Here is a 27,840-nt window from a genome sequence, read left to right as displayed (position 1 = left end):
AATGCTCAGCAGATGAAAAAAAGTCATTTATGGTCTTAGAGCTTGCTACAGCATTAAAACTGAGAAGTGCCCATCTTTTCTTAAGTGTAGTGCCATTTGTGAAGTCTCCAAGTTGCTTTCTTCCCACTTATCCCCTCATTCTCTGGCCTGTTTCCTTCTTACTAGCTGTGTATTAATGAAATTTATTGTGAAATTCTGTATGTTCCATAACTAAAAATAGTTTCCATTTATCGAATCTTAGTATATGCTCAGCACTATCTTAAAATCTATTAACCCTCACACAGTTCTGTGCTTCTGTTCACCATATCTGAGCCAGAGCATGTAAAAGTTCTTTGAGGAGTTCCCATTGTGGCCCAGCAACAACAAACCCAACTAGTATCCATGAAGATGCAGATTTGATCCCTGGCCTCGCTCAGTGGGTTAAGGATCCGGTGTTGCCATGAGCTGTGGTATAGGCTGGCAGCTGCAGCTCTAATTCGACCCTCGGCCTGGGAACTTCCGTATATTTCATGTGTGGCCCTTAAAAGAGAGAGAAAAGACGCATCCTTTGCTCCTCATGGATTCCAGAGTAGGGAGATAAACACATAAACAGATCATTTTACTCTAGTGAGAATTCTGTAATAAAAGAGTTAGCTATATGCTATGAGAATACAGAGCAGAAGTTAACTACGTCCTTTAAGGGGAGCATGAGGAAGCTTCAAGAACGAGGTAACATTTGGTGGGTCTGGAAGTATGGTTCAGAGTCTGGAGAGCTAACAATCAGAATAAGAGCGTCTATGGGATAGACAGTGCAGAGGCATAGTGAAGTACAAGTGCATAGAGTATTTGAGGAGTAGCAAACATGTGGGTGTGACTGGCACGTACATTTGGGGAGCAGGGAGAAACATTTTGAGGTGAGATTGGGGGAAAAAAGCAGGTAAGCAAACAATCTGTGCATTGGGGGAATACAGTGGCGAGCAGTGGAATGCTCTTGCCCAGGGATCCTGACCAAGAACAAGTTTTATTGAGCATTGTAAGCGGCAACTGGGAGAAACAGGGCATGATGGGCTATGAAGCCTGGGGTTTCCTTGTAAGGCCGGCAGGCCCTATTTTCTAGGGTAAGGTGAGCTTGCTGAAGCTGAGTTGAAGGACAGTGTTTGATGTGTTTTTAGGTTCCCTGGACAGTGAGGCACTACCCCTAAGTGCAGGCTGACTGAGATTTAGATTTGGGGGCCAGGCTGCTGCGATGGATCCTGATATATAGATTACCTTCATCATGGTCCCATAAATCAGATTACTAGCTTCAATTTTTTTCCTTCTGTTTGCTTCCCAACTCTTGAAAGTTAATCAAGAAGAATCACAAATTTCTTGAGTTACACATGTACTAGGAAATGTTTCTAAAATTTAGTAGAATGTGGTTTTGTAGTGTTTTTGCATACATGTCTATTTATATATAAACACAAACATTTACTTACAGGTAAGACACAGGATTGCAGCTTCATAGTCTTCTGCTTATCTTAGTGAAGAATGTTATCCATCGCTGCAATCAGTAGAATTACTGACTTTCATTGTAATGATAATTTATTAGAAATTGCTTCCTGGAGACAGTAACAGGGAACATTTGGTCAATCTGGAAAGTAGCTTTGTTGCCTTGGTAACTGAAAGAATGCAGAGAAACCAGTTGTGGAGCATATCACAACCAGGGCCCCAAACAGGTTGAGTACTAGCTCAAGGCAAGAGGCAAAAATGGAAACATCTGCTGGTACATCTGCTGCGATCAGAGACCTGCAGGCTGTGGCAGTGCCTACAGGAGCTTGACCTGTCTTTATACAGTCTGATCAAAGATTCTTAGAGCTCACCTTCTGACCAGACACTTGGGAGTCCATGCACTTTCCTCAGACTCAGACAGAATGAAACTTAAAAATCTTTAGCCCAAAGGACATGGCAAATCATCACCTGTCTAGATGAGTTCAATGATGGGAGAGATCAGGTGAAATGATAGAAGTCTGTGGAAGAAATCCACCCTCCCTTCCGTGAGCAAAACTGTTTTTAGAGCCTACTTAATGTGTATCAAGCACTGTGCTGGGCACCTGCATAGCAGAGATGGACTGGTCTTTTTGTTTGTTTGTTTGTTTGTTTTATTTTTTTTAATCACCCCACCCATAGCACATAGAAGTTTCCAGGCCCAAGATTGAATCCGAGCCACGGCTGGATCCTTTAACCCTCTACATTGGGCTGGGGATTGAACCCATGCCTCTGCAGCCTCTTGAGCTGCTGCAGCAATCAGATTCTTAACCTACTGTGCCACAGCAGTAATTCCCAGAGGTGGGCAGGTCTTCTTCCTTCCTCCCTTCTAGAAGCTTCCAGGAAAGGCACATAAGGAAAAGATAATGGTATAGTTTCCAAGTCCTAAGAAGATCTAGAGCAAGTACAATTCTATGAAAATGTTAAGGATTCAGTTTGAGAGCTGAGGGTCTAGGAGACTTTACAGAGGAGGTGACATTTGTGTGAGTTTTGATGAGGTGGAGCAGAACCTAGAGGCAAGGAATGCTAGTGGCAACTGAATCTAGAATTTAAGACTTGTGGTTCTGAAGTACATCAGTTTTAACCTGGACATGCTCAGCCTTTCAAGACCTCAGGAAAGTCCTCATTCACCAGCTGGATGATTGACAGTCACTGGGGAGGCTTGAGTTCCCTGATGCAGCTGCCCCTGTGGTGAATATACCGTCCTGAATGAGGTTATGGCTATAATTTTGAGCTGGCCTAGGGCACTGACAGAGCCTTCCGATTTTACTACTTATTCCATACCACGTTTTTCTCATTGTCTGCCATCCAGACAGCAGTCTCCTCATTTGGAGAGGAATAAGCCCATTAATTCTCTCCCTAGGTATGTGTTGCAAAGCAATAGTGTAATCAAATTATAAGCCACTCTGCCCACTCCCCTCTGTAAAAGGGTCCCTGTAAAAGGATCTCCACTTTCTCCTAGTGAAGTAGGAGGAGCTGCTTGCCACTCAGCAGCGGAGAGAAGGGAGACTCCCCGTGCTAAGGCCCTGTACCAAAACAATGACAGTGTAAGTTTTCTTGCAGATGGAACTAAGTAACAGAAGGTTGCCAAGGAGTAAGTCACTCACACCTTCCTCATTCTTCGAAAGCCAGAATTTGACCATATTTTTATCAGCAAGCCTTTCTGAGTCTCCTCTTATTTTTTTCCCATTACTAATTAGAATTATGACCTTCCTGGCATCACCTTCATGTTTCATTTTTATTATACATCCTCACTTCCCTTTCTTTAGTGAGAGCTTTGCTGTACCGTAAGGTGACCCTAGTCTTGCCAGTGAACCTTTATTGCTTTGACATATACTGCTGCTTAGCTACTCAAGGTCAAGAGGAAGGAGAGGTGTGTATGAATTCAGTTTATGATCAGGACAGAGATTAAATTCACCTTTTTTCCCCCACGTTGCAACACTGCCACTCCTGACCATGGCCACAACTCTCAGTAAGGAACTGAAGTTAATGCAAGATGCATGTAAGGTTGGTTCCTGCTTTGGGGACTTGAGTAAATTACGTAGAGGGTATGAAGGTGAGTACTTGGGGACAAGGGCTCTAGTTAAGGAAACTTTCTTGGGCTGGGCCTTTGATAATCTCTTCGCATTTTATAGACCAAAGATAGAACAATCTTCCCCTTTTTTCCTAAAAGTTTTATTTTAAAACTGTAATCAGATCATCACAGTTGATTGATAATGGCTTTTAAGAAACCAACCTAACTTTTCTTCACCTTGGAAAAAGACATCTCGTGTATTCTTGATAGACTATTTTACAGTATCCTATGTTAGTAAAGGTAGTGACTTACAGGCTGGGCAACAAAAATTAGCTTTGTTCAAGGCAGAGTTCGGCCTGTCCTTTTTTTGAGAATTCTCTCTCTTGGATCCCTTAGTCCTGAATGTGCAATATATAAACTCAGAGCTCAGGGCAGCAGAGGACTGCGCAGAATTAAATAGGAGCAGTGGGCTCTGGCTGGCGGGTAAAACAGCAAGCCACAGATCGCCAGGGCCTGGAAGTCCCAGAGGTCAGAGGAAGATGAACCACCCCAATGTTCTCCCCTTGGCTACTAAGTGATCAGTAGACTGGAAAGAGCAGGCCTGGGGCAAGAGGAACCAAGAGGGCACAGTGGCAAGAGTACGAGTGTCACACAAGTGCCTCACAGCTGGGGTACAGGTCCCCAAAGTGCTACTGACTGCAGTCTTTCAATGAGCTGCTTATTAAACTCTTGCACGATGCAGAGCTGCAGATGGAGCTCTCCCTGGGCTTTGGGGACCCACTCAAGTCAGCGTTCAGGTGAATGTGATACATTGTTATGACAGCAAACCTACTCTTCCTCTGAGAAATGAATGCCTTCAAGTTTGATATTATAAGAAGTTGGGTTTGTTTTTTTTTTAAGTGAAATTTTGAGCAATTTTCTGGAATCATTGTTCTATTTAAGGGTTATGGCTGAGGATTGGCAAATGAGTTTTATTTTTAAAACAGTCATTTGAGTGGGTAACTGTGGAAGTGTGGGCACAGCGTCAGAGAAGTGAGCGTGTGGGGATACACGTATCTGTATCAGTGAAAGCCGAAGTCATTACTATATCCTCGGTACCCACATTAGCCCCATCCCGGGTTTTAAACTGCAGATCTAAACAGAGTGCTAGTTAGAAGGAAATTACATTTTCAGTTTAGCAGTGGCATTTGATTGTGCAGTAAGGAGCAGGTTCCTCACTTTCTCTTTCTTTTTCATTCATTCCATCTTCCTTCATTCCTTTCACACTAGTAAATATATTTAGCACCCAACTGCTTGAGGAAAGTGGAGCGTTGGGGGCAAGACAGGTTTTGTCATGAATGCTGGGGACTTGGTGTGATGTCACTGCCAGCTCTGAGATTGTAGGCGGTGGTAGAGCTCCAGGAGCGAGGGGGGAAGAGCAGTGGAAGAGTCGCTGTCGCTCTCACACAGGCAGGCAGCCGCTCACACTGCTGCCTGCAGAGAGCCGGATGGACTCCCCGAAAGAAACGAGCCAAGCTGGGTTTGAGTGGCAGAGGACAGAGGGCAAACTGAATGAAATCGGGCTGAATGTCAGCATGGACGGGCAGCTGAAAGACGGGCTTGTGAAGAATGCCAGCTTCCTGGAGCAGAATAAGCTCTGCTTCTTTGAGGGGAAGCTAGACAAAGAGCTCAGCATTGAAGCGCAGGACAAGGAGTATCAAGCCACCTCGGGTCACCTTGCAAGCAGGTATGTGATCGCAAAAAGCTGCCATCCCTCAGAGGGGAACGCAGTACACCAGAAGACAGCTGAGTTCCATCTGGGACTCAGAGAGGAGCCAGACAGAAACAAAGCCACTATAGTTCCAGGGATAGTGACAGGGAAGAATGTGCTGGAGGCTGAGAGCCAGCCAGATCTGGATTTCCCCAGGGCTGCTGACATCCCCACCCAGTGTGTCAAGGAGCAGGAAACCAGCGTTTGGAACCCCAACTTTTATCCAGTGTCAGGGGCCCAAGGCTCCCAGCACTCAAGGGAAGCACCTCCAGGCAAGGAGAACAGCACCGCTGCTGGCTGCCGGGTAACTGGTGTGGTGAGTGCTAACTCTGAGCAGCTGGAATGCGAGTCCTCACTGCCGGTGGCTGTAGCCCACCCAGCCCCTGCCGTTGAGAACTCACCCACTGCCATTCCACCAATCACTATGGTCGAGTTCACGCCGGAGTGTTTGAATGCTGGCTCTCATATCAAAGACCATGAGGAGAAGCTGGAGAAATTGAGTTCTACTGAGGAGAACGTTCTGCTTGACCAAGGGCCCCAGCAGAAAAAGGCAATGCGCCGGGCCTTGTCCGAATGCTCTCACCTCTCAGTGCCCCCAGCTGTCAACCTTGCAGATAAGTATCCTGAACTTCCCTCCCGAGAAGAGCCAGTGCCAAATCCCACACCCAAAAAACTGGGGGCTCCTGCCATTAGACGCTCCATGACAGTGGCTGAGGAACAGAGAGCCAGCCACAGATTGAACCCTGGAGAATTGCCCATTGTGTGTGCTGAAGAGATACCCCCTTTCAACTGTGAGGAGCCAGTGGCCAAGAAGAAAGAAGAATTGACCCACTTCAGCAGCAGCAGCAGCCCTGGGAAGAGGGAAGCGGGCACTGCTGGGTTACATCTCCATGGTAGGCTAGAGCAGATTCCTGAAGTAAGCGGCAAGGAAAAAGGACAAGAAGACATTAGTGAAACAAAAACACATTCATGCTCCCAAGTCTACCATGGAGGTGAGAAACAGCCAGGACAGATGGGTCTGGCAGGGAAGAAAGAAATCGAGGTCACTGCAGCCCAGAGCACTCCATCGTTCCTGTGTGAAGAGACCCCACGTGATGGTATGTTTCTAAATTTTGCCTCCATGGGGAATAAGCAGACAGAAAGGAAGGAGCCAAAGTGACAGATCACCGGCAGGAGCGTTAGATGGCTCGGCTGGCTGCTTCTGGAGTCTCTGACTCCCGGGGAAGGTTGGGGGGAGTGAGGCTAGAGAGTGCGCAGTGACTCTAGCTGGGTCATGTCTGCTGGCGTGACAGATGGTGTGGACTGAAGGCCTAAGACTGCCTGGGGTCAGAGCGGTGGGCATAAGACAGAGCTCCTTACTTGACCTCATGATACCCTGCCCACCCCCGAACCCCCGTCCTCCCACCCCTCAGTTCCCTCTTGGTTTGAACCAGATGATTCCTGAGCCCTGAATCATCCAATCACAACTGATTGATTTCCTTGCTTGAAAATCTGCCCCTGTGTGGATTCACAATGGGTTTATCAGTGCTGACCTCCTCTCATTAAGTAGCACAGTCTGGGTGCAAGCTCTGTTTTCCGTTTTGCTTTTGAGAACGTTTTACTTTTGTTCAAACTGAAAGAGAGCCTTTTAAAGCTGGCTATTTAATATTCATTTCCTGTTCTTCATGTTTAACCCAGCCTGACTTCTAGTTTTCTCTTTCTGTATGTTTGTTGGGAGGATTTGTGGGGAGAAGGGGGAAAAAGGGACAGAAGAGAGAGGAGAGACTTGCACTTAATAAGCAGCTAAATGTCCTGGTCCTTGCAGCTGCCCTGAGTCTTTCTTCCTGGCCGCTTCTTCTCTCCCCCACCCCCAGCCCCCACGGGTCTTATTGTTGGTGGTCTACAAAAGCTTGTTTTCCTCTGAGTCCAGTTTGAACACAAAGGACCATGATTCACAAGCCATGGATCATGGACATTTAAATCTGCATTCAATACTGCCCAGAAGGAGATTTAAATCATGTGTTTTGTTTGTTTAAAAGCCTCTTTTCCTAGTAACCATATTTATACTTCTCAGTACATTTTTACGAAAAAATTTTTAAAATCAGAAGTGGTACTTTCTAGGGGAAGGGGAAGTGGAAAGGACCCTTGAAGACTGACAGGTTTGTGGGTTTTATTTTTTAACGGAGATGGGCAAAGAAGCTTCATATTTCCTCTGTGATTTTTTTATGACTCCAGGATGACAAGACTCAGGTGTTCTATGCTGTTGCTTAGTTGTAGCTATGGCAGAATTGTAAGGTCCTCATGGATACGGTTGTGTCCTCTTTATTGATCCCCAGGTGCCCAATTCAGGGCTATATACCTTCTGGGTGGTATTAAATGCAGATTTTTGTCTATTTCAGGCCAAGTTTATCCTAGTTCCCACTAACAGAAGTTCATGCTGGTAGGAAAAAAAAAAAATCATATGATCTATTCACCTAATAAATGTCTGAATGCTGACTGCTAAACTCTGTAGATAATTCATCATTCAACATGCCTACCATATGCCCATCACTAAATAGACACTGGATATTATCCTTTTCCCAAGCAGTTTGTGACCTAAAGTTGGGGTGGATGGGGGTGAAGGGAATGGGGTTGTGTGAAGCAGTTGTGAGTCATGGAAATTTTTTGAAGAAGGTGACCTTGGAAGCCTAGGATGTCTAACAGTGTGGAGGGAAGCCTTCCAGGCAAAGGTATGAAGCCCAGACTGCTCATGTAAGGTAAAAAAACAATGATGAGTATTTGTGGGGCTTCTCTTAAGGATTATTTAATTTCAGAGAACAGAAACATTCATTGGAACTTACTGGAATTTATTAAAAGGTATTTTATTGACAAGGAGTCTCTGGGAATCCAATTGCAGGACGTGTAGCCCAGCTACAGCCATTGTGTGTCTATCTTAAGACCTCTGCTTCGCCCTGACATGGGCTCCATCCATTCTCTTCCCTTCTAGAAACTGTTCTGTGCTTTTTTCCTTGTGTGCTTCCTTTGTGACTCTGGTCTGCACAGGACATTGGGTTGCCATGGTTAGGGCTCTGTGCCCTACTTTATGCTACTTTATATATATGTTACTGGCTCAGCTTGGTCCAGTCACCTGTGTGCCAGATAACAAAGCCTCTTCACCAGTCTTAACCATGTTGACTTTATTTGGGGTGCCTCTGGAGAAGGATGTGGGTTGAGCAGACATGCCAAAGCCATCTCTCTGTACATCTGTTGCCAGAAATACTGAGGTAACAAATCTAGAAAGTTGTTTGGAACTCGAGCTTCAGTGCCTCCCTAAGATGTTTACACCTGGAGTTCCCGTCGTGGCACAGTGGTTAACGAATCCGACTAGGAACCATGAGGTTGCGGGTTCGGTCCCTGCCCTTGCTCAGTGGGTTAAGGATCCGGCGTTGCCGTGAGCTGTGGTGTAGGTTGCAGACGCGGCTCGGATCCCGCGTTGCTGTGGCTCTGGCGTAGGCCGGTGGCTACAGCTCCGATTTGACCCCTAGTCTGGGAACCTCCATATGCCTCGGGTTTTTCACTGGGCGGCATTTACTTGTACAGGTAGACATGTTGCTTGCTTATTACATCATAGGCAGGGAGACTTCATGAAGTGTTCATGTTGTTTGCTGAAAACTCCTATGCTTGGTGAAAAATAAGTTGATGGTGGTCTGGGGCAACAAGTCACACACTTGATAAGATATTCTTTCAGCGTACTCTAAAATAACATCATTGCCAATACCTTGCATGGTGGGGTTGTTTTTCTATCTTCATATTTTTAAAACTAAAATAATTTTTTTTTTTTTTAAAGGGCCATACCCCCGAGGCATATGGAGGTTCCCAGGCTAGGGGTCGAGTTGGAGCTGCACCTGCTGGCCTATGCCACACCCACAGCCACGCAAGATCCGAGCCGCATCTGCGACCTACACCACAGATCATGGCAACACTGGATTCTTAACCCACTGAGCAAGGCCAGGGATCGAACCTGCGTCCTCATGGTTAGATTTGTTTCCACTAAGCCATAACAGGAACTCCAAAACTAAACTAATTCTGTTTTTAACTTGAAATATATAGGGTTTCAAACATCAAAAAGTACAAAATGCACAACCTTACCAATCAGCTATACTTCAATTTAAAAAATATTTATTTGTTTATCTGTTTATTTGCTTTTTAGGGCCGCACCTGCAGCATATGGAAGTGCCCAGGCTAGGGGTCAAATCAGAGCTGTAGCTGCCTACACCACAGCCACAGCAGCGTGGGTTCTGAGCCACATCTGTGACCTACACCCCAGCCCACGGCAACGCCAGATCCTTAACTCACTGAGTGAGGCCAGGGATCAAACCTCTGTCCTAATGGATACTAGTCAGGTTTGTTTCCACTGCGCCACAACAGGAACTCCCTAAAAAGATTTTTAGGTACAAAATGCTGTACATTAGAAAATATCTTACCAAGAAGAGGTGATATTATTATTCACTTTTTCCTGTTCTTCTCTTTTAAATACTGCTGAATACTCGGAAAGAATTCAGTAGATAATCATAAAAGGAATCTGAAAGGTAGAAGGGAGAGGGCAGGCTGCGTAGAGACCTCAGGACTTGAAGAAGGACAGTGTGTTGAGTTTCCTGGGTTTTCTTTTTAATCTCGCATGTATCCTGGTCTGGGCACTGGAAACTGACTGTAATCTGGGATCACCAGCAAGTATAGATAAAAGAAGAAAAGGCAAGAAAGAAAAGCCTGCTCTCTTGCCACAAGGTCAGAAAAGTGGAAGCCCTCTTTCCCCAGCCACAGGGATTGAGAAGCAGTGATGAACTCAGTTCTCCTTCAGGTACAGTGTGAGCAGAGCTCATCAGGGCCACCTCTTTGTTGTCCATGTCACACCCGGCAGAGGTGCAGGACTGATCCAGCTGCACTGGCAGGGAAACTCAATGCCTCATCTTCAACCAAGTGACAGCACCTGGTGTCTTTCAGACTTCTACCCAGTAGCAGAGAGAGAAGTAGTTAGGTTTCCTCATACACTTCTCTAGTAGAAGGCTACAAGGTGCTTCCTGCTCTCAGGGGGCATCAAAAACCTGGGGGAAAAAAAATTGGTCTGCCAGTACCAGGCAGCCGGAGAACAAGACAGGAGAAAGTCTGTATTCCATGGGTCTAGAATCAACTCAACCCCCACCTAGTGAAACCACCTGGCCTGCGAAAGTGCCTTCAGACTTACAGGCGGTACCAGCAGGAATTGAGTGACAGCCTCATGGAACCGATAATAAGGCCAGATTTGTATTACAAGAGCCTTGGGAGCTAAATTGTTATTGAAACTATAGCCAGAATCTACACACTAAATTTAAACAGTGATTACCTACTAATGTGCAAAAAGGATTTTAAGGCAGCCATCAAAAAATTGCTTCAGTAAGCAGTTATAAATTCTCTTGAAACAAATGGAAAACTACAAAATATCAGCAAGGAAATAGTTACATAGATAAGAAAAATACAATAATAAAATTTTTAAATTGTTTAATGAGCTCAGTAGCAGACTAGAGATGTCAGAGATCAGAATCAGCAAACTTGAGGACAGATCAGTGGAATTTATTGTCTGAACAAATAGATTGAAAGAAAAAAAAAATACAGCTTCTCAAGTCTTCCGGGACAGTAATAAAAGATCTAATATTTGTATCATTGGAATCCGAGGAGATGAGCAGGAATGTGAGACTGAACAACTATTTTAAGAAATAATGACTAAAAACTTCCCAAATTTGTCAAAAGACAAATCTACTGATTCAAGAAGCTGAATGAACCTCAAATAGGAAAACTCGCATCTATGCAAAGACATAATTAAAATTTTGTAAACAAAAGACAAAAGAATCTTAGAGAAATAATGCATTCTCTATTAGGGAATAGCAATTCAAATGACAGTATGATTCTTAGCAGAAACTATGGCAGGCACAAGGAAGTAGCACAACATTTTCCAGTGCTAAAAGAAAAGAATAGCTAACTGTGAATTGTCTATCTGATAAAAACTATCCTTAAGGAATAAAAGGAAAATAATGACCTTCCTAGAGGAAAACTAAGAGAATTTGTTGCTAGTAGACATACCCTTATAGAATGACTAGTGGCAGCTCTCCAAAAAGACATGAGAGGGAAGAGGCTCGCAATTTCAGAAATGAAAGAGTAATGGAATAGGTAAAAATAAGGGTAAATACAATAGACTACTCTCATGAACTTTAAAAATCTCGTTTGATGGTTGAAGCAAAAATTATAATTTCATCTAATATGGTGCTCAGTATATGAAAAGGAAACATTTATGACATATTTTAGAAACAGGGTAAAGGACCCTGAATGGAAGTAAGTTTTCAGTAATTCACTCTAAGTAGTGAAACATTGATACCCGTGATCCATATGTTGCAACACCCAAAGAAATCACCAGGGAAACTGTGCCTTACAACTCAGAGGAGTTCCCTGGTGGCCTAGCAGTTAGGGATTTGGTGTTGTCACTGCTGTGGCTCAGGTTCAGTCCATAGAATAGATGGAGAACTTCCTCACCTTAATAAAGAGCATCTGCCAAAAAACCTACAGCTGACGTCATAGTTAATTGCCAAAGACTACATGTTTTCACCCTAATATCTGGAGCAAGGCGAGGATGCTTGCTCTTACCACTCTTATTTAACATAGTTCTGAAAGTTCTAGTAAACACAGTAAAACAAGAAAAGGAAATAAAAAAAGGCATACATATTAGAAAGGAAAAAATAACTCTGGCTCTATTTGTAGATGACTTGATTGTCTATGTAGAAAATTCTGGAGGAGTTCCCATCATGGCGCAGCAGAAGCTAATCCGACTAGGAATCATGAGGTTTCGGGTTCAATCCCTGGCCTTGGTCAGTGGGTTAAGGATCCGGCATTGCCGTGAGCTGTGGTGTAGGTCACAGACACGGCTCGGATCTGGCATTTCTGTGGCGGTGGCGTAGGCCAAGCGGCCACAGCTATAGCTCTGATTAGACCCCTAGCCTGGGAACCTCCATGTGCCATGGGTGCGGCCCTAAAAAGACCAGAAAAAAAAGAAAAAGAAAAAAAAAAAATTCCAAGGGCTCTACCCCCTAAACCCCTAGAACTAGTTACTGACTACATCAGAGTCACAGATATGTTAAGAAATAATTTTATTTCCATATAGCAACAATGAAACTATTTTACCCAAAATTGTGTATATAAATCTTCATAGCAGCTTTATTTATAATAGCAAACAGCCAGAAACAACCAGAATGTCCTACAGTAGGTGAATGGTTAAATTGTGGTACAGCTACAGTGTGTACAGCATGGATGCACCTCAAAAGCTTTGTGCTTGGTGAAAGAGGCCAGGCACAAAATGTAGTACACTGTGAGATTCCACTTATATAATATCCTTGAAATAATGTCGCAGAGATGGAGAGCAGATTAGGAGCTGCCCGAGATTAAGGGATTGGAATGGGTAAGGGGAAATATCCTCGAAATAATATTACAGAGATGGAGAGCAGATTAGGATCTGCCAGAGATTAAGGGATTGGAATGGGAAAGGGGGTGGGGTGGCTACAAAAGGGTAACATGAGGGAGCTCTGTGGTGATGGAACAATTAATGTGTTTTGATTCTTAATAATGGTTATATAAAGCTACATGTGATAAAATTGCATAGACCTCCTTACATGTATGCATGCACACCCACACACAGATGAATGTTTGTAAAACTGGAAAAATCTGATAAGCTCTGTGCACTGTACCGCTACCAGTTTCCCACTTTTGATAGTGTGCTATAGTTCTGCAGGATGTCTTCAGGGAAGACAGGGTGAAGGGCACATGGAACCTCCTTGTACATTTCTTTGTAACCTCCTGTGAATCTTTATTTCAAAAACAAAACGTTTTAAGATAAAGCCTCCTACCCTCCCTAGATTTGTGCTCCATCCTCAACCCCATTCCAAAATTAAGTCACCATTGTTTTGTTTCATCATGATCTTTCCATGAAATGTATGTACAAGTATATATGCGATGGAAGTATATTGTCTTGTCTTGTCTCGTCTCGTCTCGTCTCGTCTCTTCTCTTCTTTCTTGGCCACACACTCAGCATATGGTTGTTCCAGGCCAGGGGTCGAACCTGTGCCACAGCAGTGGCCCGAGCCAATGCAGTGACAACACAGGATCCTTAAGCTCTTGATCTTGAGCTGTAAGAGAACTCCAAACTAGTTTTCTACTAACACACTTCCGAGTTGTTTCTTTCAGTCCGGTGCTTTTAGAAGCAGTGATCTGGTGAAATACCTGCATTTTACTGTTTTGTAGATGTGTGCATACATTTCTAAGATACATTTCTAGAAATTGTATTTCTGGATTAGAATTTACTTGTAATTTCCAGAGACACGTGGACTGCCCTGCATGTGCATTGTGCCATTCATGAACTTCCCAGCACTGTGTTTCCTCATGTTCTTCCCAGCAGCTGCTTTCAGATTTTAGGACTTTTGACAGTATGTTAGGTTGAAAAAATGGGCAGCTCATATCTCTTAAAGTTTGGACATCTTCTAATAGTTTCACAAACTATTTGCATGTCTTTTTCTGTAAACTGTGTCCCTATTCTTTGGCCATTTTTCTATTAGGTTGTTGGCCTTTATAGGAGTTAGTGATTTATAGAGTAATTTATGTTAAGAAGCTTTATGTCTTTGATGTGAGGTTCAATATTTTTTTTATTTTCCTTTAGTCCAACTTATCTTTTGTGGCTTCTAGATTTTGTTCCAGCTAGAAGGCTATAAATTTCATGATATTTATGGCTGAGCTCTCTGGCGTAGCCCTTTTGAAATCTGAAGTCACCTCCCCACAGTGGTGCTGCTGGGCATAGCTTAAGCAGTAGATTTTCTTTCTGGCCCTGGCTTTGATTTCATGGGTCTCCTCAGCCTTGTTGGAAATCTGGGTCACTGCTAGAACCAGATCAAGTTCATCTTACATCCTCCATAAAGTGGTGCTTTACAGGGAAAGGAAATAAGGGGAGGACATTGGATGATCTTCTGGCTCTGATCCCATCTCACAGCAACCTTTATTCCAAGAGATAAACTCCAGTAGAAGTGGTTCTTGTCCCCTATGTGCTCTGGGACCTAGTGGTTGGGTGACAGAACCCCTTTGCCGGTCTCCAGGGAAGGGAAGCCAAACTTCAAGGGCCATATCCTTCCATTGATCATTTGTACAAATCCCGCTTAGGTTGCTTCTCCACAGGGACAGGATGCCTGAATCTCTGGAATCTAAAACTGTCCTTCGTCACAATGAGGGGAGCTTGGGAAGTCTGTCCACTTTCAGCAGCAGAGCCCTGTGAAGTTGTTGAGAATGAAGTGCTAGTTAGTGGTCTGTCTCTGCAAAGACTTGGATTTTTGCAAAGGGTGTGAGAAATATGTGCTTAGCATAATTCCCCCCCCCCTTTAGGAATAGCCAAACCAGAAGAAGGACAGCCTGCTGTGAGCGTGACTGGAAATGACATCACCACCCCGCCAAACAAGGAGCTCCCACCAAGCCCAGAGAAGAAAACAAAGGTAGGTGCCAGCATGGTGGGTCATCTTCCACTGCTGTAATTTTTTAAAAGCAATATCTTGTGCTATTATTGCTTAATCATGTGAAAGATATGTCTTTTTTCTGAGCTGTTAGGAGTCCTACCTCAAGTTTGGACATGCTTAGAAAATATTTTATACTCTTCTCTTAGCATGATGGCCTCTAACTCAAACCTTAAAATTTCTGCCTTCGACCCTATTATTTAAATATCTGTAGAAATGTCCTGTAGATGTTGTTTCTGCTTCCCTTAACGGTACTAATAAAAAGAATTACAGTATTATTCAGAAATCCATTTCTAAGTCTCTGTTCATGAAAAGGGAGCACCGGTTTTTAAGATGGGGCTCATAGCTCCAGACCCTTATTGGTAGTTATTGCCAAGTACAAATGCCACATTTTAGTATGGTCTTAAAACACAGTGTTGAGATTGCCTCACAGAGGTGCAGGTAATAAATAGCTTAATTACCTGCTGGTGACTTTTATAGAATTATTGCAACCTTCAAAAGTTAGTTACTGCTGAATTAATTTTTTTTTCTATGGCTGCACCCACAGCATATAGCAGTTCCTAGGCCAGGGATTGAATCCAAGCTGCAATTTCAGATCCTTTAACCCACTGCCCCATGCCGGGAATGGAACCCATGTCTCCACAGAAATCAAGCTGCTCTAATCGGATTTTTAATGCACTGTGCCACAGTGGAAGCTCCTGAATTGAAATTTTTCATGTGCCAAACTGCTGGAACTTGTGACACTGTCATTAAGAAACAACTCCTAATTTTCTTTTTCATTTTTTTTGTTTGTTTTTTTCTCTTTTTGCCTTTTCTAGGGCCACGCCTGAGGCATATGGAGGTTCCCAGTTAGGGGTCCAATCGGAGCTGTAGCCACCAGCCTACACCAGAGCCACAGCAACCTGGGATCCAAGCCGTGTCTGTGACCTACACCACAGCTCACGGCAATGCCAGATCCTTAACCCACTGACCAAGGCCAGGGATTGAACCCGAAACCTCATGGTTCCTAGTCGGATTCATTAACGACTGTGCCACAACGGGAACTCCAACAATTCCTAATTTTCTTTATCTGCATCCTGGTGTCTTTCCACCATTTACTGAGCTCAGAAGAAAGGAATGCTAATTTTCAGTTGCATCTATCCTCATTGCTTATAATTTTACTTTGAATTGTGCAATTTATGCTTTTTTTTAATTTGTTTTTATTCTTGTCTGTGTGTTTGATGTTGGCCTTAAAAAAAAAAAAACAAACAAACAAACAACAAATCAACTTAAAGCCTTTGGCTACTACTCAACCTGCAAAGACTTCAACAGCGAAAGCCAAAACCCAGCCCACTTCTCTCCCTAAGCAGCCAGCTCCCACCACCTTTGGTGGGTCGAATAAAAAACCCATGAGCCTTGCTTCAGGCTCAGTACCAGCTGCCCCACCCAAACGCCCTGCTGCCGTCACTGCCAGGCCTTCCACCTTACCTTCAAAAGATGCAAAGCCCAAGGTAAGTGATCATCTGCGCACTGTGCCAAGGCAAAGTTTTCTCCTCTGAAAGTCAGATAGTCAGGCTCTGTTGCAACCAGACAGTGGGAGGGGAGCAGGCTGGTGGACTAGGGGGAAAGCGGGAAGGGGGGCTCAAAATCAGTTTTGAGACCCAGGATGCAACCATAACATTTCAAGACCTTTTGTACTTTGTGCCTTTCTCTGCCCTAGTTGGAGGGAATACCACATCTGCTCTGGTTTCCCCTTTCTCCCAGCTCATCCTTATTTTTCATCTATTTATTTATTTATTTTTTGTCTTTTTTTTTGTTGTTGTTGTTGTTGTTGTTGTTGTTGTTGTTGTTGTTGTTGCTATTTCTTGGGCCGCTCCCGCGGCATATGGAGGTTCCCAGGCTAGGGGCTGAATCGGAGCTATAGCCACCGGCCTACGCCAGAGCCACAGCAACGCGGGATCCGAGCCTCGTCTGCAACCTACACCACAGCTCACGGCAACGCCGGATCGTTAACCCACTGAGCAAGGGCAGGGACCGAACCCGCAACCTCATGGTTCCTAGTCGTATTCGTTAACCACTGCGCCACGACGGGAACTCCGTTTCATCTATTTAAATACCTGTTAACCAGGAACTCCCTGGTGGTCTAGTGGTTAGGACTCGGCCTTTTCACTGCTGCAGCCCAGGTACAATCCCTGGTCTGAGAACTGAGATTCCACATCAAGCCACTGCACACTGTGGCCGGAAAGAAAAAAACAAAAGAAAACTTGTTAACCAGTTTTCCCTACTCCACGTGACAACCAGATAGTCATTTTTGGTATAATTCTGCCACTAAATTCCCAATCAAATTCAATTCTTTGTCTTCTTAATCATCTTGCAGAAGTGAATTTCTCTCATTGCTTAGAGATGAGCTCTTCTCGCTTATCTCAGCAGGTTCCAGCATCATGTGATAAAACTTGCTTTGCTTTTGGCATCAGGCCACCTCTCACTGGGCTCCTCATGAAGTTTTTCAGTTTTCCAGGTCAGCTACACATTATGGCCTCGAAACTGGTCAATTTATGACAGCACTAGCTTCACAAAATTGTTCTCGGAGCAGAGGGTGGGTGGAATCTGTGGCTGCCTTTTTTTAACATCTTGTTTTGTTTGTGAAGGGCCTTCAGGTCAGCCTGATGTTACTCTTTAAATTCGTGATGGGAAATAGTTTCCCTTGTTAAAATGTCAGTGTTTTAATTTAATCTTATAAAGAAAACTGGTAGAACCTAGGAATCAGTGACTGGGTTGAAACCTGGGCCAAGAAACTGAGAAATCCTATTCTAGACTAGGAATGATAAAATCTCATAAAGCTTTCTGATCCTCATTTACCCAGTTGACTGCTTTTCTTGATCTTTGGAAAACAGCGTATTTGAATAAGATATCAAAGGGAAGGTGGCTGGAGCCATTGCAGCAGCTCCTCTCTGACACTTTCTCAGCAGCAAATTCTGGGAGAGACGGAGGAGGGCATGGCAAGGGGGTGTGCTCTCTAGTGAAATTTCACTCTCTGATAACAGCAGAAATGAAGCATAGTGTACAGGTTTCTTTATAGACATTAACTCCTCTAATTCTCTCAACATCAACCCAGGATGTGGATATTGGATCCTTGTTTTGTAGCCCATTTAAATAACCTTCCTCTGGTCCAGTGCTGGTAAGCGGCAGAGCTCAGATTTGAACTTGGGTCTGACCCCAGTCCTGGTGCTCAGGGCCCCTATCAATACTCTTGTTTCCTGGCTTTTTGCCACGCAGCTTTTATTTTATTTTTGTTTGTTTGTTTGTGGTTTGTTGTGTGTGTGTGTGTGTGTGTGTGTGGCTCTACAACTTTTATTTGACCATCAGCAGTTCTCATCCACGCTAACTGTCTGTAGATTTTTGAAAGTGGTGACAGGTACATAGGAGACCAATGTATAGAGCTTGTTTGGCGAGTCTTCATCTTCATTAGGTTTTCTGGACAAGCGCATACGGATCTGGTATGGGACATTCCTTATTCCTTTGGCCCAGATGGCTTTGTTGAGCCTGTCAATGCCCACATCCAGAGTTCCCATCTCTTTCATGGCAAATTTCCGGATTTGTTTGAGTGCCCGAGGGGCACACTTCTTAAAACCCACGCCATGGATGCGCTTGTGAATGTTGATCATGTACTCCCTGGTCACCACTTCGTTGATGGTGGACCTGCCCTTCTTCTCGCCACCCTTCTTTGCGGGAGCTATCTTCCCAGCCCTGGTTGGAAAGGAAGAGCCACGCAGCCTTTAGACAGCATTTGGAGACATTGCTGACCGGCAGACATGATGTGTCTTATAATCATTACTGTTGTTTATCTTTTAGATAATAAAGAGATGGAAACATTTTGGGAGATGGATTAAAAACTAAAGTCTAATGAAAATTTTCCCCTTATTTTGGTAGAAAGATTTATAGGCGAAAACAAAGGGGAAAAAAAGCTATTCAGAAAAGAATTAAGTAGATCTGGGATTCTAGCAGAGAAGGAAGCATCAATTGAAAAGCAGGAGAGTAATTGCAATTATGAGAGCAGGTTTGCTCTACAGCTCTCTGCGGCCAAAAGCCTGACAGCTGAAGAACATCACATCCTTTAGTTTTCTGTCCCAACTAAAACTACAGCGGCTGTATTCCAATTAGACCCCTATCCTGGGAACCTCCATATGCCGCAGGTGCAGCCCTAAAAAAGACTAAAAGACCAAAAAAAAAAAAAAAAAAAAAAAAAAAGACGGAGATGCCAGAGAGCATCTGGTTTAGTCTCTAGACTTTAGAGTAAATAGAGCAGGAGCCCTCCTGTGCTGAATACCCCTGCATGTTCCAGACAGAGCTGGCAGCTGGACCACTTTCCCTGATTCCAACCTTAGGGTTCTTCACCCCATTCTTGGGCTCTTCATTTGTAGACTTGCTCATTACCCTGAATTTGCCGAGTTAGCTTTTTGTTTTTTATTTTTTTGTCTTTAGGGCCACACATGTGCCGCGGCCTATGGGGGTTCCCAGCTAGGGGTCGAACTAGAGCTACAGCCACCAGCATATATCACAGCCACAGCAACTCAGGATCTGAGCCTTGTTTGCGACCTACACCAGAGCTCACAGCAACACCAGATCCTTAATCCGCTGAGTGAGGCCAGGGATTGAACCTGCATCCTCATGGATACTAGTCAGATTTGTTTGTACTGAGCCACAGCAAGAACTCCAGGGTTGGCTTTTTAAAAAATAGATGCCGGCCCTTAATTTATAAGAAGCTCCTTAGCTGATATTCTATTTGAGCAATACTCTGCTTGTCTCTACCAACATACTGCCCTCCTTGTTGCCATTTTCTGGGAGTATAAGTCCTGGAGCCGCTTTGTCTGTGGTTTGGCTTACTCTCTTGAGTAACATGGTATGTTTGCTTATCCGTATAGTTTGTTCATCCCCTATTCCTGTAGAACCAGGCTGTATTGATTCCTTCCCTTCCTTGATAGTGACGACATGTCCAGCCTCCATGGAGAGGAACTAGAGTGACCCAGATGCTCTCTGTCTGCACTTGAGAGGCTTTTCCTTTTTGCACCTCCTCTTTCTCTCTGCTAGACCCTCCTCATTGCCTCTGTGCTCCTAGAGATCCTCTGTAGAGCTCAGGCTTCTGATCAGGGCCCTGCCATCTCCATCGGCAGCCCTGTCCTGTTCAGCAGTCACTGGGTGCATCTTAGCCAAAGCTGACTCTGATTGAACATTTTTCATTTTATTATGTCTTTAATCTTTGGTCAAGTGTTAATACATTAACTACGTCCCAAGGCAGACATAGTTTGTGGTGTAGTACGCTTTCCAGGGCTGTTCATTCCTGGCCCCAGATCACACAGCACCCTCCAGGGCCTTTTCTCATATTGTCTGTGGGACCATGATCTTATTTTTGTTCATTTATTTTTTAATTTTTGTTTTGTTAGGGCTGCACCCACAGCGTATGGAGGTTCCCAGGCTAGGGGTTGAACTGGAGCTTCAGCTGCCAGCCTACGTCACAGCCACAGCAGCACCAGGTCTGAGCCACATCTCCAACCTACATCACAGCTCATGGCAGTGTCAGATCCTTAACCCATTGATCAAGGCCAGGGATGGAACCTGCGTCCTCATGGATTCTAGTCAGATAGGTTTCCACTGAGCCACAACGGGAACTCTAGGACCAGGATCTCAGAGCCACATTTATTTTCCTATCAAGTTTTCCTGCCAAATCCGCAGTACCCGTTTTCTGGCATATACTTATATGGAACCATCCTCTGGCATGACATCCTAGGTGATTGCTCACCTGCAGCTCTTAGTCCCTCTTTCCTATTTACCAGCCTGTTGGAGAGGCAAAGATCCCTGAGAAGCGGGCCTCACCATCCAAGCCAGCCTCACCATCCAAGCCAGCCTCTGCCCCGGCCATCAGGCCTGGCTCCAAGAGCACCCAGACTGTACCAAAAGCCACAGCACCTGCCACTCTTGCCTCAGCTGGGCCAAGCAGTAGGAGCCCCTCCACATCCCTGCCCAAGAGGCCCACTGGTGAGTACTGTGACCCTTCCCTCATGGGGGAACCAGTGGGGAAGAGAGGGGTCTTGGTTTTGCCCCAGCCATAGCTCCAGCCAGATCACAGCCTGCCGTGCAGACCAGCCCAGGTGCCAGTCCTTAATGGGCTACATTGAAATGTGGCGGCTTTGGTCTCCATGTGAAGTTAATCTTGAGTGAAGGGGTAGAATGTCCTGCTCCTTTCTTAGTAATACCACAGTGCCTAGCACATTGCAGTCATGGACTTTCATGATAAGAAATAGGCAGTTCAAAGAAAGGCCACTTGGAAAGCCTTGTCAAGACTGTAGAAAAGACCAAGCAGAGTGACTGGCCTTGGACACTCCAGCAGGGCCTGGTCTTTACGCGGCAGCTGTCTGATTTACTACTCTGTTCCCAGAGACTAGCGCAGCCCCTGGCTGAAAATGAATGTTTTCATCCCTGTTGAATGAATGCATGAATCTCAGTATAGGATGAGGCATTCGGTAGGTCAGTTTGTTTCAGGTGATGTTAAAATTTTATGTTTGTACAGCCAGCAAGACTGAGGGGAAACCTTCAGACGTCAAGAAGTTGGCTACAAAGTCTGCACCAGGTAAGACTTCCTCTGCCACTTTGTGGATCCTCGATGTAAACCCTTGCCTCTTCCATGGCTTTTATGCTCCCTTTTGCTCTCTCCCCTGAACGATTATCTCTCACTCCTGCCTTTGCAGCTGACTTGAGTCGCCCAAAGACCACCTCTACCACTTCTGTGAAGAAAAGCACCACAGCCCCTGGGGCGGCATCCCCAGCAGGGGTGGCTCCCAGCCGAGTCAAGCCCACAGCCACGGCTCCCCGGCCCTCCGGGACTCCTTCTGTGGACAAGAAGCCTGTGTCGGCCAAGCCCAGCTCCTCTGCCCCGAGGCTGGGCCGCCTGACTACCAATGCTTCTGCCCCTGATCTGAAGAATGTCCGCTCCAAGGTCGGCTCCACGGAAAACATCAAGCATCAACCTGGAGGAGGCCGTGTGAGTCCAGGGAGCTTGGGTCCTCGGCATGCTGGCCCCTGCTTCTTCCCCTACCACATCCAGCCACTGTTCCCCAGGCATGTCCTCACATCAGTCGAAGGGCTCCCCGTGAACAGAGCAGTCCAGACATGGGAGTCAGTGACAAACATTTTCAGCCCAGGCTCTGCCTCTCAGCACAGGGAAAGGGTGGGCTGAGCTCTGGGCTTTCTCTTCTCTCCTGTTCTGTGTGTTGGGGTCTAGGCTTACATTTTTGTTTAGAGGCAAAAGGGTTCTACTTTACGAAACAAACAGTGGAGGCCTCTGAGCCTTGGGAAGATGAGACACTGGGAGTGAACATGGTTGTTGTCGTGGTTCTTAGCCTTGCACTGTGAGCGTCAGGAGAGGCAGAAGATGGACTGCCTCTTTGTTACCCAGGCTGTGTCCTGTGGAGAGTCTGTCGGAAAGAGGATTATTAGGGTGTCCTCTTGTGGCCAGGGTGACTTGCTGCGAGCCTCTGGCTTTCTTGAATAAAAGAACTGTGATCAGATGTTGTGGTGGAAAAGCATGGCCAGCCACAGCACTGCACTATAAGGATTTTCTTGGTACCTCCATCCAGAATTATTCGTTAATTTTTCTTTTTCCTTTTTTTTTTTTTTTTTGGCTTTTTAGGGTCACACCTGAGGTATGTGGAGGTTCCCAGGCTAGGGGTCTAATCAGAACTGCAGCTGCCGGCCCACACCACAGCCACAGCAACACCAGATCTGAGCCATGTCTGCAACCTACACCACAGCTCAAGGCAATGCCGGATCCTTAACCCACTGAGGGAGGCCAGGGATCGAACCTGCAACCTCATGGCTCCTAATCAGATTCATTTCTACTGCGCCACACTGGGAACTCCCCAAATTATTTGTTAACTCTTAACAACCAAGGGGGTTTGGTGTGTGAAAACAAGTCCATGTTCACAGTCCCTGGATCAGTAACCTTCTTATCTCCTCTATCATTCTCTAGTGCTGAAACCACCACTGCACCGCCTCCCATTCAGGGTAGGATACTTAAATTACTTCTCTTCAGAGCTGTTCAGAAGTGGAAGAGGGTCCAAAATGGGGTAGCATTCTAGTACCATTGGAAGATTCTGATGGAAACTGGGTTAAGGGCCTAAGATTTGCTTTTGCCGAGAGATTATGGCTCTAGTGGACCCAGCCAGGCCTCAGGGCCTGTGGTGCTGATGGCCTACCCCCACTCTCTGCTCTTAGGCTTCCATGGCGCAAAAATTACAAGAAGTCTTGGTGGGGAGTTGAGCAACTCGGTCTGGTGATGAAGGTGTTTTCTGTTCCAATATACCCGAGGGTGTGATGCTTCCCCCCTCTGACCCCCTGTGACCATGACAGCTTGCTTGGAGCATATCAGAACATGGGGAGAGGGGGCATTGTGCTCTGAAAACAATAACATCAGTACACATTCAGAAGAAAATCGCTCACTTAGCACTCCTTCCTGCCCTTATCTATGAATGGTGTCTTGTTCTCTTCCTCGTGCCTCGAAACTGGTCTGCAGCCCCTCTCCCTCCACTTTGGTCTGCCCTGGGGGATGGGTGGGGTTTCTTCCAGGAGCAAGGGTAACCGTCTGCATGGTGGCCTGACCTGGATTCAAGTTCTCTATAGGCTTCTTCCCTTCTTAGCATTTGGGCTTTTATCCTGTTGGTTTGAAATTTGCCCTCCCTTTATCTCCATCCAGGCCAAAGTAGAGAAAAAAACAGAGGCAGCTGCTCCAGCTCGAAAGCCTGAACCTAACGCAGTCACTAAAGCAGCCGGCCCAATTGGCAGTGCACAGAAACCACCCGCTGGGAAAGTGAGTTTTATTTAGACTTTTACCTCTCGAAGGTAAAAGATGGTAAACTCTTTCTTCCAGCCTGAGTCACTTTCCCTTCTATTGCACTTTTTTCCTGTCCTTAACTAGTTTCTACTTCTCCCCATGTTCCCTCCTCTGCGTTTGATGACTCAGGCATCAGAAAACTTTCTCTATTAACCCTGAAAGTTAGCAGAGCTGGGAGCCCAATAGCCCTGTGGGGAATGATTATCCCGCTGGATAAAATGGATCCAAACACTGTTACTTCCTTCACACTGACTTTGATCTGAAACTCACCCATTATGCACACAAATAGAGAACACAGCTTCTTCCATGGTAAGCCATGGCCTGTGTGCTTCAAATTGCACTGAAGGCCCCTCTCCTAGCACTGCCGAGTGCTTCCTTTGTCCAAGGACCTCTGTTCTGAAAGTTGGGATGCTCATCCCCAACGGAAACCCGCTCGGCAGAAGGGAGTGCAGTGTCACCTGGATGGCCAAGCTGAGCGGAAACTCTAGCTTCTTTCCTCTTGCCTCCGCGCCCTGGAGCCAGGCCCCTCCTCTTGCCCTGGGAACCTTTTGCCCTTAGCTGTGGCAGGTGGGTGGACAGGGGCTTCCAGAGAAGCCTGAGCTCCAGCCCTTAGGGCCCAGGGTCGGGGGTCTCAACCCAAGGACTTCGTGCAGTTGGCAGGCCAGGAAGGCTGCACCAAGACTGCTCAGGGCTTCTAGAGGTCCTGGAGGTCTGGTTCAGACCAGGGCTCATTAGGAGGTGGTTTGCTCAGCAGTCCTTCATCATTGACGTTGTGAAAAAGGCAAGAAACGGTTGGAGTTTCTGGTAGATTACTCTGTGAAGAACTCTTCAGTTTGGGGGCTACCTCATTTGCGAAGGGCTCTAAGGAAAGGCAGGAAGGAAGCTTTCTTTTGAGAAGGCTCCAAAAGAATTCTTTGGCCCAGACACTAGAACCTGGAGGTGCCCCCAGATTGTGCCCAGAGTCTGGTCTCTTTGCATGTGAAATTCACAGGGTGCAGGACTGGGCATCGGGGGATTGCAGTAGGGGCTTTACCGTCAAATCAGCAAGAAGACTAGGGAGTTCCCTGGTGGCCTAGCAGTTAAGGATCTGACGTCACTGCTGTGGTGTTGGTTCATTCGCTAACCCGGGAAATTGCGCATGCTGTGGGCATGACTGGAAAAAGAAGAAGACCTAAACCTCCATTGGATTGTGCTTTCTTGAGCCCTGAGACAAATGGGCCACGTGCATGGAGGCGTGGACGCACCTGCAGCTTCGCCCCCTCGTGCCCAGGGCTCTGCGTGGCAGGTCCCGCCAACTGGTCCCTTCCTGTTAGCATCAGATCCCGGCTGGGAGCCAGCTGCCCCCTGCTTCTCCGTGCAGCCTGTGCCTCCCACAGGAGATCTGGCTGTAGCAATTCCAGGCCCTAGATTTAAGGGTGCGGACGGGTCTGGATGAGCAGGGCCCTTGTGGAGAGGAGCCACCGGGTGCTGTGCCCCGGCTCTCGGCGAGGGGGCAGGCGGGGCAGGCAGACAGGATGGGCCTTATGAACCACAGCCACCCGCTCGCAGCAGTGAGGACAACTGTGTAGCACTTTGGACGTGTCTTCTGTCCCTTTGTTCACGTTTTTCACTCTCTTTCCTGCTCCTTCACGTTCCTTCCCTTGTGCTTTTCCACAGCTGCTCTGCTGAAGGTAGGGGCAGAGTTTTAACACCACTTTCTGCTGGTCATTGTGGTCACGTGTGATCTCACTGCCCTGTGTCAGTTCTAACCAGCCCTCCCTTTGTGTTGTTTTTTCTGTTCTCTAACACTCCAGGTCCAGATAGTCTCCAAAAAAGTGAGCTACAGCCACATTCAGTCCAAGTGTGGTTCCAAGGACAATATTAAGCATGTCCCTGGAGGTGGTAATGTAAGTATGAGCTCTGGGCAGCTCGTGTCTGAGCATAGCCCACTCTGGGCCACGCTGGGGAGAGGGCCACCCTTCTGGGCTGGCAGGGCCGCAGCCTGGCCCGGGGCTTCCTCTCAAAGGCAGGCCAGCAGAGGGAGGCGAGCCCCCAGTGCACAAGGGTGTTTGGTCCAGGTGTTTCTGGTGAGCCCCTAAAGGACAGCTGAGTGACGCCCACCTGGCATCTTTCCACCCCTGTGGGTGGTTGGCCTGAGGGGTTCCTCCTGCTGTGTGAGACCTGGTCTGAGCGCCGCAGACATCCAGGTTTCTCCAGAACCCATCCGCGAGTCGTCATTATTGCAGGACCCGTGAGTTCGTGACCGTGTCCGCCTGCCTCTCCCTGCCCATCCCTGCATCTCCAGCGCTCTTTCCCTCTGGCTCCTTCTCCTCCTCTCTCCTTGCCCCCTCCTCCCTCTTTGCTTCCTGTTCTCCCTCCTCCGTGGTTTCCCTTTCTATTCCCTTCTCCTCCTCCTCCTTCCTGTCCCTCCTTTTTTTTCTGTCTCCTTCCCTCTCCCATCCAGACATCCTGTTTTTCATGGTGCTGCTCTGTGCCACCCTTAAGATCTGTGTTGGGGACACGGGTGACTCCAGCTCGCAGGGAGGTCCTGGTCTAGGGAGAGATCGGGTGAAGCACCATTGTCACCTGGCATGTGGAGGGCCAGCGGTGCCTTTCCGCATGTCCCTGAGACTGAGCCACCTCATCCTGGTCTCCCTTGGGTTCATTCAGTCCCTTCTTCTCGTTGCTGACCGGGTTCAGTCCTGCTCTGCTTACCCTTCTCAATTTTGGGCTCCATCCCCCTGCCCCCTCGGCAGTCGTGCCGTCCTGCCCACGGCCTGCAAAGTCCTCCACCCCGCGCTTCCCCTGTGGGGGTGCCGACATGGAGCATCCCTTTCCTGGCCCACATGACCCCCCTTCTGCGCCTGAGCATGACCCCACCACCGGCTCTTCCTGCTGTGGACAGAAACCATACCCTCTGCACTCAGCTGGACTGTGTTGGCCAGACATTAGCCACCTTAGTGCGGACGGCTGGTGGCGGGCGGCTGCGAAGCTTTTAGAGGCAGCATCTGGTTAAGATGGTAAAGATGCATGCAGCCTGTGAGGGGCTCAGGTAGGCACGAGCCCTAGATTTCCTCACAGACTTTGGCCTAGACGAAAACAGAAGGGGAACAGGGATTCTGAGGGAACTGGGTCACTTTGTGTGTGTGTGTGTGAGACACAAAAATGCATTTATATATGTTATGTGGTGTATGTCAGAGCTCTGAAAATAGTCCTCATTTATCTATCAGCTACTGTCGTCCTCCCACACTGCTTACACATGACTTCAAACAAGGTTATTTTTGGCAAGGAAATGTGCTCTTTAAAAGCATTTTTATTTTAGGAGGCTTCCCTCAACAGCAGAGCATTGGGAAACCGCCTGTGACAGTGTTTCCAGGTGGGAAGATGAGAGGAAAAGTCTGGACTAAGGTGCTGTTGTGGCTCCCATCCTCCCCTCAGTAAAGCCACCACAAATACACGTGCCGTGGAAGAAGAATGGCTGCCAGCAGTTACTTACGTAGCTGAACCCAGTGTTAATTTTGTGGCAGTTTTAGTTTCATTTTGCCCTCAAGAGGAGGGGTATTTAATGGGTCCTGAGACCTGTTGGCCGTGCCATTTTTGATACGTCAGTAGGCCCATGGGCCAGGAGCAGACAGTGCAGCAGCGAGGTGCAGGGGATGTGATTGGTTGTGTACAGGCTGTGCAGGCCACCAGATTCGCCTGGGTGGACTTTGGGGCCAGCCTCTGAAGCATGAGAAACACACGTCCTAGGCCAGAGCAGTAAGTAGCACGTGGCTCCCAACAGCCAAAGCATCCAGTGGAGGCAAGTGGCTGAGGCAGGGGGTGAGGAGGGACCATGAGGAAGCAGATTGTGGCTCTTCTGTGTACCAGCCTAGGGAGGCAGAGCTGCAGTCTCAGAGGCCCGCAGGCTTTGTCAAGTGAGTGAGATGCAATTAAGCTGTTAAAAACATGTGTTTTTCAAACATGTACAACAGTAGGAAAATGGTAAGGTAAACCAGATGTACTTTTTACTCAGCCTCATGTGGTATCTTTGTGGCTGGTTTTATCTACATATGCCCACCCCAGTATTTTAAGGCCAGTGCTAGTCACATCTGTTACTGGCAAATACTCCGGGATATAGCTTTAAAAGATTAGAACTGTCTAATAGACATATATATAATATGAAACCTGATAACATGTTAAACGGGTTTGCTTATTTGAATCA

The 27,840-nt window shown here is 46.5% G+C and overlaps 1 protein-coding gene and 1 pseudogene across 50 annotated transcripts in view; one reads left to right on the top strand and one right to left on the bottom strand.

Moving 5' to 3' along the window:
- MAP4 (microtubule associated protein 4) overlaps positions 1 to 27,840 on the top strand; it is a 172,135-nt gene that overhangs the window by 138,141 nt on the left and 6,154 nt on the right. For 12 of the 50 annotated variants that reach the window (XM_021070579.1, XM_013981614.2, XM_021070593.1 and 9 more), the window contains 7 exons: positions 14,670 to 14,776; positions 16,069 to 16,284; positions 20,605 to 20,806; positions 21,339 to 21,398; positions 21,517 to 21,809; positions 23,520 to 23,633; positions 25,451 to 25,543. In XM_021070579.1, coding sequence (XP_020926238.1) covers positions 14,670 to 14,776; positions 16,069 to 16,284; positions 20,605 to 20,806; positions 21,339 to 21,398; positions 21,517 to 21,809; positions 23,520 to 23,633; positions 25,451 to 25,543 — 1,085 coding nt within the window. Of the gene's footprint in view, positions 1 to 470; positions 6,365 to 14,669; positions 14,777 to 16,068; positions 16,285 to 20,604; positions 20,807 to 21,338; positions 21,399 to 21,516; positions 21,810 to 23,519; positions 23,634 to 25,450; positions 25,544 to 27,840 lie in introns of those variants that run through there. The other 38 variants (XM_021070591.1, XM_021070594.1, XM_021070585.1 and 35 more) reach the window with 18 other exon arrangements.
- Positions 18,093 to 19,204, bottom strand: LOC102159515 (annotated as a pseudogene).

The sequence above is a fragment of the Sus scrofa genome, chromosome 13 (assembly GCF_000003025.6).
Source record: "Sus scrofa isolate TJ Tabasco breed Duroc chromosome 13, Sscrofa11.1, whole genome shotgun sequence".
In the NCBI taxonomy this organism is placed as follows: domain Eukaryota; kingdom Metazoa; phylum Chordata; class Mammalia; order Artiodactyla; family Suidae; genus Sus; species Sus scrofa.
This window is presented reverse-complemented; position numbering and strand designations above follow the sequence as displayed.